The sequence below is a fragment of the Manacus candei genome, unplaced genomic scaffold (assembly GCF_025592945.1).
Source record: "Manacus candei isolate 608988 ecotype Guabito, Panama unplaced genomic scaffold, ASM2559294v1 h1tg000076l, whole genome shotgun sequence".
Taxonomy (NCBI): domain Eukaryota; kingdom Metazoa; phylum Chordata; class Aves; order Passeriformes; family Pipridae; genus Manacus; species Manacus candei.
Window position 1 is genome coordinate 6,615,311 of NW_026138124.1, and position 13,062 is coordinate 6,628,372.

The window sequence follows — 13,062 nt, forward strand, 5'->3', positions numbered from 1 at the left end:
GCGAGTGCCAGGACAGTCACTTGCTGAGCCTGAGTAAACCTGGCAGGCCCTCAGGGCTGCAGAAATACAGAGCACAGCTCCAAGTGGGGGAAAGGCTGGGAGACCAGGGCAGTGCAGTTGGCAAGAAAATCACATGGCACAGGTCCCATGTGTGCAGGTAGGATTTCATGCCAAAATCCGGGTTTGGATCCAGTGTAAGTGAAGCCCAGCCCTTACTCACCACTGTTAGATGCCCGTTCTTGGCTTTGGCTATGAGCAGTTCTGAGCCCGAGATGAAGTCGATGATCCCTTCTTTGCCTTGGCCCGCTGTGAATTTTATGCTGTGAAGAGAAAGGTGAGAACAGCTCTGCTGAGTGTGTGTGACTCTCCAGGAGCTCAGTGCACACAAAAAATGGTAAGTGGCTGCTTTGTATTGGTGCTTTGCTGCAAAAGATCTGTATGTTCAAGGAAACGGAGCCTTAGTTAAGGTGTATTTGGTGCATTTTGAGGGGGTAAGGAATGTTCCTGTAGCCCTTTAGTGCTGAAGCAGAGCCAAGGGGGGCCCCGGGAGGGCCCTGGTGTCACTCACCTGCCCTGGTTGATGTTGACATTGTTGATTTTGTCAGCCAGGATGGCTGTTTTTGTCAGGGTCTCGATCACGTGGTCACTCTGCAGGACAACGTCTCCCTGGGAGGAGAGACCATGGTTTAGGATCATGGCTTTGGTGTCACTGCACTGGAATGAACAGGGACAGAGCCATCTCCTGTCACAGGTGAGAAAGGAAAACCAATCCTCCAAGGGGACCAGGCTTGGTGAGGCTCTCAGTGGGTCACACTGCACCTGTGGCAGTCAATTCATCCACCAGGTACCACTGATGGGGACAAGGGACAGCACTGACCCCGCTGGGGAACCACCAGTGGGGAACCCCACCCGTGAGCACAAGTAAATAGAAGTGAAAGGGCCCTGAGAGCTGGCACAGTTACACCCCTGTCACCTGTGTGAGCCCTCCCCTCCTCCCAGCTGATCTGTTCTCTGTGCCTTTCAAACCTTTCCCAGAGGTGGCTGGAGGAGGGATGGAGGAGCCCCCCTACCTTCTGTTTGTTGTCCTCACAGTGCACGTGCAGCACAAACAAGTTGTCGCTCAGGCTGCTCACGGAGATGCCTGTGGGAGAGAGAGGCCATGTGGCACCAGCACTGCTGGGACCTTGGGAGTGTCCCACCACCTCTCCCAGGAATGCAGCAACTGTTCCCACACAGAGACCCGACAGCTGAGGGCACTGACAAGGCAGCAGAGAGGCTGAGGGGGCTGCAAGGGGCTGAAGTGAGAGGTTTCAGCCAAAGCCTATAACGACCACACTGCACCAGACTTGGCAGTTTTCCCTCTCTGACCAAGTTCCCTCTCCAAAAGGATCAAGTCCCTGATGGATATTTTGAGTGCCAAAAGCTGCAGCAGTGTCCCAGGCAGCTGCTGTGCAATAATGGTGCAACTCCCCTGTGCTGGGGCAGTGCAACTGGGAAATTACTTAGGGGAGATGAATTGAGTAATTTCTGTGACATTTTACGGAATTTAATTTCAGAAAAACTCAATTTCAAGATATTACAGACTTGAAATGCTTGTCAGGATCAGACAATTCTGTTCTTGTCCAGGATCGGATGATTCTGTTCTTGTCCAGGACAGACAAACTGGATCTTGTATTAGCATTCCTGAACTGAGTGCAGTGCAGGGGGTCTGTTTCCGTGCCCATTCCCACCTGTGAGGTTGGTGTAGTCGATCCTCTGTTTGATCCTGGACTCCTCCACGACGATGGCAGCGCTCTGGGTGAGCAGCAGCTGCCGCGGCCTGGCTTTGTACCCCCGCCGGTCGTACTTGACCACAGGCACTGCATACTGAAACAAGGGTTAGCAGGGCCAAAACACAGCTTGGGGAACCACCTGCAGCCCAGAGAGTGCCCAGGAGGAACAGCCCAGAGCTTGGGAAGCTGGGAATGGAGGAGATCATTCTTTTGAGCCCCGTTCCCTGGGGCAGAACTTCCTTGCTGACCCCGAGCAGTTCCCAGCAGTGCCATGGGGGCTGCAGCTGTCAGGGCTGGGGGCCTGCAAACCCCCAGGGTCAGTCTCTGCAGGTTTCTCCCTTCCTCTCCAGCTGCAACCCCTTCACTTCTTAACTGACACAATTAAATTGCCCAAATCTCCTCTTTCTGAGCCATCAGCTTTTCCCACAGACTATCCTCCAAAGTATTACAAGCTTAATACAATGTAAAGTTCTTGCTGTACTTTCCTCAGAAATCTAATCTCTCCTGCTGAATGACTCTAGAAGCTTGACAAAAGTATTGGGATACATATCTCACCTTAAGTGCTTCGTTTTCTAAAGCCTGAAGGACTTTATTATGTATCTCTTCCTTACCTGTATTAAAACCAAAGAGGTGGGGGGTCAGAAAGAAATTTCTAGCAAGAAAGAGTAGATGAATCCCCCCCTTCCTTCCTCCCGTTAAACTTGGCAACACCTACTCACCCAGTCGAGTGTTGATGAAGAGTCTGGGAACGCTCTGAGGGTAGTTGTCTTTTTTACCCTTGAAAATCTCACTGGCAATTACTTTCTGTTCCAACTGCAAGGACAAAAGATGAATTCTTGTTTAGTTTAAGATTTCTCCTTGTTAAAAAGATACATTTGTCTTAAAAGAGATGTTCCCTTTTTGGTTTTATTAACAATTGTCATTTAGTTCTGACCTCCTGAATCATACCAGTCACAAAATTACATCAATATTCCATACATCTCTCACCCTTTTTTCCTTTCTCTTTCTTAAGTAAATATTTTATTTCCTGTTTGAATTTATCTGGACATGACACATAGTCTCTGGATTTTAATAATGCCCATGTTTAAAAAGTCTCAGAATTCTCCCACTGCAGAGCTTCTCTCAACCTCTTCCCCTTAAGCTGCACAGTTTGCTCTTCTGCTCTATCCCTTATGGGTTTCTTAATGCTTAAGACTTACTTTTCTTTCCCCCTGAAGCCTTGCAGTATCTTTACTTGAAGCACTGACAAAAGTCATGTCCTTATCAGTGCTGTGTAACACCTTCTCTGATCTGCTCAATATTCCCCACCTTATCCTGACAAACAGCACAATTCCATTAGGCACCGTATGGCCCTGGGAGTTCCTGTTTGGATGATTAGTCACCATAAGCCTTTAGTCCCTCTGAGGTGGCAGAGTTCCAGGACAGTCACCCCACACTGCACAGCAAGAACAACCCCAGTGACTGGGGAAACAGGAAACCCCACTGCTGTTCTTGGGGCAAATGCTGTGGGTGCTGTGACACAGGACAAGGGACCTGAGACGATTTACAGGGAAAAATGGGGATAAAAAGATCCTCATCATCAGTGAGTCTGGTTTGCTGGGGGAAAGCAAGTGTTCTGCTGAGCTGGTGTTAATCCCCTGTCCTTAATCACGGGCTCAGACACAGCCTCTCCTTACAGGTGTCAATGCACTGCAGCCCTCAGAAGGTGAGACACCGTGCAATGAAAAACCTTCATGGCAGCTATTACAGTTACATCCCACTGGTTTGTTGCCTACATTTCCTTCTCTGCCTCTTTACTGAGCCTTTTTTTAATATAAAAATATAAAAATTTATATTTATAAAAATTCCCTCCCCCTACAGTTCCATGATTAAGATCAATCAAATCTCAGTATCATTTTTTCAGTTGCAACAGCAGCTGGAACTGTTCATGTAAGTTCTCTGTTTGGAATATGACTGGGTTTGTGTCTGCAGCACTCTTACTCTCTACTTTACATGGTACAGGCAGAATAATGCAGCTTCTTACATTTTTATCTTCCATGGGCAGAATAACAGGGCCTTTCAGCAGAGAAATTATGTAGGGGCTTGGCTACACAAAGTGTTTAAATAGTACGTATTCAAATACGTATAGAACGGGTTTTCTTTCATACACATTCCAGTCTTTTAGTGCTTTGTCTCTAACCTAAGGGAAAATAAATGACAGTGTTCCTGTGGAGCTGTAACACCACCCCAGAATGCAGCGATTCACGAGCCCCTCCACATCCCCACTGTGCCTCCCCCGCCCCTCCCATCCAGCTGCTCCTCTCCTTCATTCCTTGCAGTCAACAATGCTGAGTTCTGCTCTTGGGAATGTCACTGTGGTTTGGGAAACACCCTAAAGGATACCTGCTGCTTCCACTCGGGGCTGATCCTCTTGCAGTAGCTCCACACCATGTTCTGCAGGCACAGCCGGCGCAGGAGCTGCGACGCCTGAGGGGGAAATCACACAGGAATTGATAATAAATTTATAATAAACAGCTCAGAGCTGCTGACAAACCCAACAGTGCAGAGGAGAAGCAACTGCAGAGAATGCAGTGCTGGGCTAAAATCTGTTTCATGACTTAGAGTTGCTTTTAGAATTAAATAATTAGTTTATTTTATGCCTTTCTATGAGAGTTTGCCCTGTGATGTTCTCCAGCTGCTTTAGAAGGGGGAATAAATACCAGGATCCCCCCACTCTACACTGCTGTGCCCTTCCTTCCTTCCAGCTGTACCTGCAATCCAAACAAGGACCTTTGGATAAGGTAACTGGGATTTTCTGCAATATTTTTCAGATAAACCAATTCAGCCAGAGGCAGGATAATAATGGCAATAGAGGAAGGACATTTAATATGTTCTCACAGGCAGTGACGTTGTCAGTGCAACCAATTTAACTGTCCAGAGGGAGCTGAATTTGTCCAGAGAGAAATGGAAGAGAATTTCAGAAATGGGTGAGAAAACCAGCAGAAAATGGTGTTGCAACTAATGATTTCATGGATGTGCTGTGATTACACCCCTGGATCAATTCCACCAGCAGGGATGCTGGTGCAGTGTGGAACCTGGTTCTCTTGCTCAGAGCAGGAGGGTCCCCTCAGGCTTGTGGTTCCCAGTATTGCCATTTCCCTCCCCCAGATCCCAGGGCAGCCATTCCTACCTCAGAGAGAGACGGGGGAGGAGTTGGCCAGGACTTATCCAAGACATTTTTTGGCAGGTTACGTTTGAGGTTCATGAGGAAGGAGTAGCGGATGTAATCGAGGAAATACTCGTTCTCTGGGCACCGAGGGTGGTTCCGGTAAATGAAACCTTTAATGAACCTGAGGGGGAAGAAGATATTATTAGAAACTTTGAAAAGTGATGTCCTTTTCAATCCAATTTTCTAGGCTTTGTTTAATAGTCGTAATTTATTTTTAAAAAGCTCCAGATACTGTAGTGACAAAGCTTTATTTTTTGCATCTTATTATGAGGGAATAAGTGATGTTTGAGGGTTTGGGCTATTCTTTACACACCTCCTGATGGTCTCCACTGCCCACTTCCTCTTGGCAGCTTTTCGGCGTCCCAAGGTCCCCCGCCACCAGGACTGGATGATTATGGCTAAAAAAACACAAAGACTTTGCACTAAGTGAGGTCCTTCATCCCAGCACTGACTCCAGACAAAGCTGGCACCGAAGAGTGCTCAGGAAAGCCCGCCCTGGAAATAAACAGCCTTCAGCGTGGCACAGGGAAAAGAATATAATGTAAGTTTTTAACAATATGAACCATTGGATAAATGTCAGTAAAAAGCACCAGCACATGGAACTGCTGGGGAAACGTCTCTCTCTCTGTGTCTCTCGTACCTGAGCGTTTCATGGTCAGGAATTTCTTCCGGCGGTAGAAACCTCTCCACGTGGCCTGCATTTTTGTTGCTGAAATTGAAAGACAAAGCAGCAGTTTGTGACTGTGACCAAGCAGGTTTTGGTAGAAAAAGACTCAACTTTTTAAACAGAAATCCCTCCCTGAACAAATAACAAAAAAAAACAATGAGAAAGGAGACAGCTACCGCAGTGTGAGTGTCTCACCCAGACTCTGCTTCCTCACTTCCAGAGCATCTTCTGTTGCAAACAAGGTCTTGGGAAAGCGGATAAAAATCTTTGTTCTACAAACAGAAATGCAGAATTACATTTAACATGCTGGAGAAGTTTGCTTTCTACCCTTGGCGTCCTCTTTGGGCTCCATAATCCCTCTCTCTGGGTAGAGAAGCCTTATTAAAGAGCCATTACATGGACACCTGATGATTTATAACCTCAAATGAAGAACACAGAAGAACTAACCGTCCCATTTTGTATTCTTCTGGTTTGTAGCCAAGGTGCTTCACCAGCACGGCCACCCCGTCGTGGGGCCGCCCGTCCCACGTGGGCCACGTTTCTGGACACAGCGACTTGTACCTGCAAATTGGCAGGAGAAGAAACCTCAGGGAGAGAACTCCAATCCAAGAAGAAGGGTCAGAGGCCACGGGAAGGGGGAGAGGCCCCCTCTAGAAAATAGGTCTGTGAGGTTTTAGGGCTGCCTCTGTGCTGTTGAGAACGACTCCCCAGCCTTGGCATTGGTGGAAGGAAGACCAGGGAGAGGCAGCAGCAGTGGAAAGAAGTCCAAGGTAATTTTACCTCTGTAGGAAAACTTCATATTTTCTTCGATATGCAAACCCAGCCCTGCGCACCCTGAGGTTCTCCATCAGCCCCAGGTACTTCACTTGGTGTCTGATAAGAACTTCATCGAATCGATCTGGAGAGAGCAGGAAAATAGAGAAACAGGATCAGTGTGTGGCTGCCCCTTCACCTGGAGAAGGGGAATGCTCAGCTCTTGTTGTGTCTTACACAATCATCTTTAACCTCTAACCCACCCTTGCAGTGCAATTCCCACATAACTTTGTGTCTCCTGCCTTCCCCCCATCCCTTTTTAATAATTTATATTTAGTTCCAAGACAAAGTTTTCCTTTAGGATGTTCTATGCACACAGGAACAAAAAATGAGGGAGAATAAAGGTCATTAAAGGGCATTTATGTAGATTAATAATTCTTTACTTTAACCATGACCCTACTTCACCCAAGACCAGTGCTCCCATTCCAATTCCTGGCTGCTGGCACTGCCACCACCTCCCTGTGAGAAGCTCTGGCACAGACCCAAAATGAACAAATCTTGCAGGACTTCATTTCTGCTCCTTTCTGTGCCTCACTGACTGGGATCTAGCACTCTACATCTGCCAAAGAAGAGTCCCCAGGGTCATACCAGCCTGTTTAGCATCGTTGGGTTTCATGCAACGAATGTAGGAGGGTTCTTTGGACATCAGGATTTCCATGAGTTTGGAGAGGCTGTTTTTGAACTGAGTTGCTGCCTAAGAGAAAAGAAAACTATGTATGAAGCAATGACTTAGAGCTGGTGACTGCAAAACTCGGGCTCCCAGCTTTGAATGCAAGGGGCTCTCACTGGGATCACCATGTTAGGGAGCTCATGCCTTTAAAAAGAGGAAACAGCCCCATTTCTCTTCAGCTCTCGTGTTCCTACCGTTTCAGGTCTCTTTTTGTCTGTCAGCTCTGTCCTGTCGAAACACTGGTTTATGATGGGGTTCTCTGAGTTGCACATGGTCTGCAGAGAGAGACAGGTTTTCAGAGATGAAGTACAGACCATTCCTCAGTGAACCACACCAGAGAAACATGGGACAAAAACTGGGTTTGTTTGAGGTTTTTTGGTTTGTGTTGCTGTTTAATAATAAAATGAACGTTGGGCACCTCAACTGCTCTTTTCATAGCACAGACTTATGGACACATGTTCTCCAGGTGGAGTCTAGAAGAATCTTTTCCCTCAGGTCCATCCCATTTTAAACCCAACTGCTCATTCTGCAGGGTGCTGGAAACATCCTCTGTCCACACTCACCTCCTTCAGGTTCCGGAAGAGAAGGTCATTGTTTTTATCTAGAAAACCTGGAAGAAAAAGAAACCACTCAGGCTCCCACTGCTCTTCCCTGGGAACTTCAGGGCAGGAAAAATTCTGTGCCTAGATTTTTCTTTACTACACAGTGGAGCTGTTTTAACTCAAAGGGCGGGGGATGGGAGGAGGAGAAAAGGAGGAAGGTGATGCACAGACTCACCTGCCACGCTGTAGGTGACGTCCCCAGCGTAGTGCGAGAGCCGGAATTCCTCCCGCCCCAGGGACTTCCGTGTCTTTTGGTCAGCGAGTTTGTGCCTGGGGAGAAAGTCAAAAAGCTCCATGAGAAACAAACATCTGGGAGAGTCACTTCAAAAAGCACCGTGATGTTCAGTCCCTGAGCGAACACGGAAGGGGGACAGGGAATGGAATCTGACTTGGTGATTTTCAGGACCACAAGTAAATCAAGAGTTATCCACCAGCACATCACAAAAATGTTATTAAATGTATTTATGTTTATTTCAAAGGGGTGCATTTCAGTGTTCCTTGCAGAGGGGTTCTGCGTGCACATGAGATGCTGTACAGGTTCTAAGCTGAGCATAAGCAGAACGTTCACAATAAAAAGACATTTGGAGCTCCAAAATTGAAGTAAATAATCTGAAAGGTGAAGTGGCAAGTCAGTAACGAGAGTTTTGCTGCCCCTATTGTATTTTGAAGCTCAGGCCTGAGAAGAGCCAGGCAGTCAATACTGCCAACTTATTTTATATTATCTTAAATCACAATCAAATCTCTGCAAAAGAAAACTTGATCATCCTTTATGGGGGACCCAGCACACCAAGGATGCTACTACTTTACACACCATGAGCACAATGTTTTCTAGGAATAACTAAAGCTCTGGGCTCTCTCACACACTTGGATCTGACCAGTGTAACTGCCCTCAGCTGTGGGAACACTCACGTGAGAAAATGAGGGTGGTTTTTCACAGTTTCCTCCAGTTTCTCCAAGAATGTTGTATCTGTGGCATCCCCAGGTCTCAGACACTCTTCATCCTACAAACAGACATGTTCCAGGACTGGTTTCTGACTGGGTCTGTGGGCACCCAGACCAGCCCTGACTCTGTCTCACTGAAACACCACCCCAGTTTGGCCCTTTGGCCTTTCCACAGGTAACCAGCTCTGATTTCAAGGAGTGAAGAATTGTTGAGCTGAGAAGGAAAACACTTCCCTCCTTCCAGACTGCCTGGATTGGGAGCTGCTTTCCCCAGAGTCCATGGAGGTGATACAATGGCTTTTCATAGTGTCACTGTTCAGTGTATTGTTGCTCTCCCCACCTGCTCCAACAGTCCTAACATAAAACTGTTTTATTTCTATGTTCTTGGCCTTGTTTGCCACTACACTGCCCCAAACTTTTCATTTAAAAAGGTGCTTTGGACTCACCAAAATAGAAATGATGCCTTTGAATTTCTCTTCCACCAAATCACAAATTATTTTGTTATTGAAATACTGAACCGGTTCCCACTGCAAAGACAAGAAATCACACTTGGGGGTGAAAACAATTCTAGGCTGGAAAAACACATGGAAATTTCAGTGGGGAGGTGCTGGGAAGGAGAGAGTGAAGGGATGACATTGGCTCTTACCGCGATGCCTTCGGACTCGTATTCCTCTTGCTCTGACTTTAAGGTGAGCTCTATGAAGAGCTGCTGCAATTTTTCATTACAATAATTAATACAAAATTGCTCAAAGCTGCAAACAAAAATCAGAAAAACAATCACTAAGACTGTACCACAAGTGAAACAGTGGGAGCAGCATGAATATAGTAAATCAACAGAAACGGAAGAGGTTTTGTGAAATGTTTATTTACTGGCTGTATAAATATAGTAAGTTGATTATTTAGTGAAACTTGGTTACAGAAGGAGGGAAAAACAACAGGAAGGATGGAACATGAAATATGGAGGAACACAGAAAATTTTAATAAGTGACTAATAACACTTCAAATTTGAGAGTCTGTTCATTGCTGTCCCTCAGGGAGGTTCCAGACTGACCTGGTTGTAAATGCTAATTATTAGCTGGATGCCCCAGGTGTTAGAGTCCCTGTGATTATCAGTTTTCCAACTGATTTCCTGAAGTTTAAATTCCACCTCTTTCTCTTATTAAGAGAACCAGAGATGGAATAAGGTCTTGAATCCCAAAGTAGAGAAACACTGTAATGAATGAAGTCATGCAGAGTTTACTTAAAACTCAAGAGACTTTGATTGAAACAAACCTGTTGTGCTGGAAAACCTCAAATCCATAGATGTCAAGCAATCCTAGAACTGTTGTACTTCTCCAGCCTGGAAACTTTTCGTCCTGCAATAGAGAAAAAAATAAATGTAGATTTGTACTCACAGCTACGATCCATCACCAGATCTTGACCATTTAGTTCCAGCATTTACCGCTTAATTTGGAAAACAATTTATAAATCACTAAGGCTTGGAACTTGCATTTACTGCTTTGCAGCTAAAAGATCTGGAATTTCCTTTCACAAGTGGTTGGATATCAAGAAATAAAAGGTTCACTTGCCTTGTAAGCCAGAGACTTGTTGACCTTGTTCACCAGCCAGGAGAAGGTGCGTCCGTAGACAGCCTTGGCGAGGGCATCCCTGGCATAGGCCGCCTGCTCCAGGTTCAGGGGACTGACCAGCTGCAGGCAGGAGCAGACAAAAGCCATTCAACATCCACTCCAACAAGAGATTCCACTCCCCTGGATCACTATTAATTAACAGCCACTCCACAGCCCGCCTGGGCTCAGCTCCTGGCACTGCCTCCCAGATGAACAGTCACCAGCAGGTTGTGGGATTCCTGCACTGAGTCCTCTGACAAGTGAGAAGGGACTGTTGGGCTCTGGTATGAGAGCTCAAGGCATGTTAATTCCATGTGCCTCCCAGATCCCCAGGTCCTGTTCTTACCTCTTCCCCTTTTGCTATGATCTTCTTGTGGGTCAGTGCATCCCGAAGAACAGAGCCTTCCACTGCTAGAAGCTGCAAAGCAATGGGATATTAAATTGATTTTTGAAGCAGTATGTTCCACTTACTAATAATAGTTTTAAGACATCAGAAAGGCTGCTTCCTAAAATCCCAGTCCAGTGAACCAACCCTTTGTTTCCCACTCACACTGCAAGTCTTCTGCAGCATCAATCCCTCCCTTTTCTCCCACACATCCCCTCCTTTCTGGCAGTGATATGACCTAACAAATACATTGGCTTGATGGTTCTGGCACAAAGAAGTGACCAAGCAAAGCCACAAAGGTGGGTTTTTCTTTAAAGTTCTTCTCCAGATTCTTATTCCTATCTCTCTGCCTGAAGGTGAAAACCACAAAGCAGTGGTGGATCAGGTGGTAAAGAGAGAGGATGTCAATTAAAGGGTTTTGATGATAATATTTGCATTTTATTTAGGTCAAACCAAAGTAAAATTTATGAGAGCTTCTAAATCATATTCTAAAATTATATGATGGTATCAAGTTCAAAATAAGGAAACTGCCACAATTCACCTTTCCTGTAATATCTCCCTGACTGGTGATACTCACCCTAGCCAGGTATTTAATCTGATTCTCTGTAGTGACCTGAGAATTTCCTTGCTCATCAACAGCAAACTGCACATTCCCCATGTGCAGAACGCTGGCCACAATGCTCAGCAAATCCTGGGATGGAAGCAAGAGGCAGAAAGTCAGGATGATGAAACGAACACACAGTGAGGTTTTTATGTTAATTAACATTTCACAAGAACATTTTGTATCTTTTTCAGGATTTCGGTAGAGAATACATTCACTCTGAATTGATTCACTCTCATTTGATTGCAATCAGAAATCCCAAGTCAAAGCAGAAAAATTCTTTAAAAGCAGGAAAATCAGCTGTGCTTCCACACATGCCTCACCTCCACCTCACTGTCACTGAAGCCAATAATGGACAGGGCTCTTCTCATGATCTTCCACTCATTTTTGTCATTTATGGAGCTGACCCTTGCACAGTGACCCTAAAAAGACACAGTTTGACACAAATAAATAAATAACTGTCAAAGATACATTATCCATGCTCAATGCACTTCTGTTATACGTTTCTTTTTAACAGCAGTCATCTCAGAGTTATTTCTGAAGTGAGGGAAAGAAACGACAAAATCAACCGAGAATATCTTGGTTCTATAATATAAAAATATAAGAATTACTGGTTAATGCTCACCTTTACTAAATAATGATACTGCTGTGGGTTCTTCTCGAGGCCCAGCCTCCGCAGCAAGTCCTCCTCTCCTCCCTCTAGCAGCTGGTAGAAAATGTGGAAGTTCCTCTCGCCGTGATTCTGGTGCACAACTCGGGATTTCTCCAGGAGGTAGTTCAAGATGTGGCCCCCGACAGGAGCCCCCTAAATCAAACCAGGTACATTGAAACAGTTCATCAACATAAAGGAAAATGTTTCTGCTTCTTGGTTGTCTATTCAAAGACAAACAGGATCTGAAACAAAAGCCCATAAAAACACAGAAAATCATCTGTCATTTTGGATCACAAGCTCTATTTCAGCTCCAGCACGGTGATTTGGGTGCTCAAGTGCATGCAAAATGAGCTATTGAGTGACAATGACATGGTGTAACACCAATCCTGGCCACAGAACATGCTGAATGGCATGTTGTCTTGTGTAAAATTCCTTCTCAGAAGGTATTCACAAAACTGTAAGGGATTGTATCCTGAGATGTTTAAAGGACTGCAGGATGGCAATGCTGAGCTCCTCAGATCCTGCAGTGTGGGACACCAGGGATCAGAATGGAAACAAACCCTGTGCAAAGTTACACAGGACAGAGATTATCTTCAGATCACAGCTGGATTATGTGGATTTAGTTCGGGAGTATCCATTTGCACAGTGCACATATACCCTAGGAATAAGAGGATTTAATCTCACTGTCTCCTTATGTAGAGAAATAAGGGAAGAAAGAAAGGAGAGTGAGTACTATAAACCCACTGGAAGCAAACTTTGCTACCACAGACTCTGCTCACATTGTCATCAAGGAAATGCAAAACAATTGCTACACACACACATCAGTACAAGAACACACAGGCAACAGAGAACTGCTATGACTGGCACAGCTTCCAAGGCACAAAACAGATTTCTAGTTACCCTGTAATCAAACTGCACATCCATGTATTTCCCAAATCGACTGGAGTTGTCGTTTCGAAGGGTTTTTGCATTTCCGAAGGCCTGAAATGAAAATGATTAGAGAGAAATAAATAAGTACCAAATAAGATTATTTATAAACACTTTGGTGAAGCTGCCAGTTATTTGTTTACAGCCACTAAAGCCCAGGATTTTCCTTTCTGCAAAGAAAAACAAGAAGGAAGCAGATTGCTCCCCAAATTCTAA

General features: G+C 45.3%; 1 protein-coding gene across 6 annotated transcripts in view; it reads right to left on the minus strand.

Annotated features, from left to right (window-relative positions):
• The window catches only part of MYO1C (myosin IC), a 55,928-nt gene that overhangs the window by 2,908 nt on the left and 39,958 nt on the right, over window positions 1-13,062 (minus strand). For all 6 annotated transcript variants that reach the window (XM_051809717.1, XM_051809723.1, XM_051809721.1 and 3 more), the window contains exons 5-31: window positions 12,820-12,900; window positions 11,893-12,072; window positions 11,591-11,689; window positions 11,244-11,357; window positions 10,628-10,699; window positions 10,243-10,362; window positions 9,947-10,029; window positions 9,321-9,426; window positions 9,121-9,201; window positions 8,642-8,733; window positions 7,908-8,002; window positions 7,694-7,740; window positions 7,325-7,405; window positions 7,049-7,154; window positions 6,428-6,545; window positions 6,095-6,208; window positions 5,843-5,919; window positions 5,621-5,689; window positions 5,294-5,378; window positions 4,942-5,101; window positions 4,155-4,238; window positions 2,492-2,585; window positions 2,328-2,383; window positions 1,731-1,866; window positions 1,071-1,141; window positions 569-666; window positions 221-320 (exon numbers count right to left, since the gene is read on the minus strand). In XM_051809717.1, coding sequence (XP_051665677.1) covers window positions 221-320; window positions 569-666; window positions 1,071-1,141; window positions 1,731-1,866; window positions 2,328-2,383; window positions 2,492-2,585; window positions 4,155-4,238; window positions 4,942-5,101; window positions 5,294-5,378; window positions 5,621-5,689; window positions 5,843-5,919; window positions 6,095-6,208; window positions 6,428-6,545; window positions 7,049-7,154; window positions 7,325-7,405; window positions 7,694-7,740; window positions 7,908-8,002; window positions 8,642-8,733; window positions 9,121-9,201; window positions 9,321-9,426; window positions 9,947-10,029; window positions 10,243-10,362; window positions 10,628-10,699; window positions 11,244-11,357; window positions 11,591-11,689; window positions 11,893-12,072; window positions 12,820-12,900 — 2,619 coding nt within the window. The remainder of the gene's footprint in view (window positions 1-220; window positions 321-568; window positions 667-1,070; window positions 1,142-1,730; window positions 1,867-2,327; window positions 2,384-2,491; window positions 2,586-4,154; window positions 4,239-4,941; window positions 5,102-5,293; window positions 5,379-5,620; window positions 5,690-5,842; window positions 5,920-6,094; window positions 6,209-6,427; window positions 6,546-7,048; window positions 7,155-7,324; window positions 7,406-7,693; window positions 7,741-7,907; window positions 8,003-8,641; window positions 8,734-9,120; window positions 9,202-9,320; window positions 9,427-9,946; window positions 10,030-10,242; window positions 10,363-10,627; window positions 10,700-11,243; window positions 11,358-11,590; window positions 11,690-11,892; window positions 12,073-12,819; window positions 12,901-13,062) is intronic.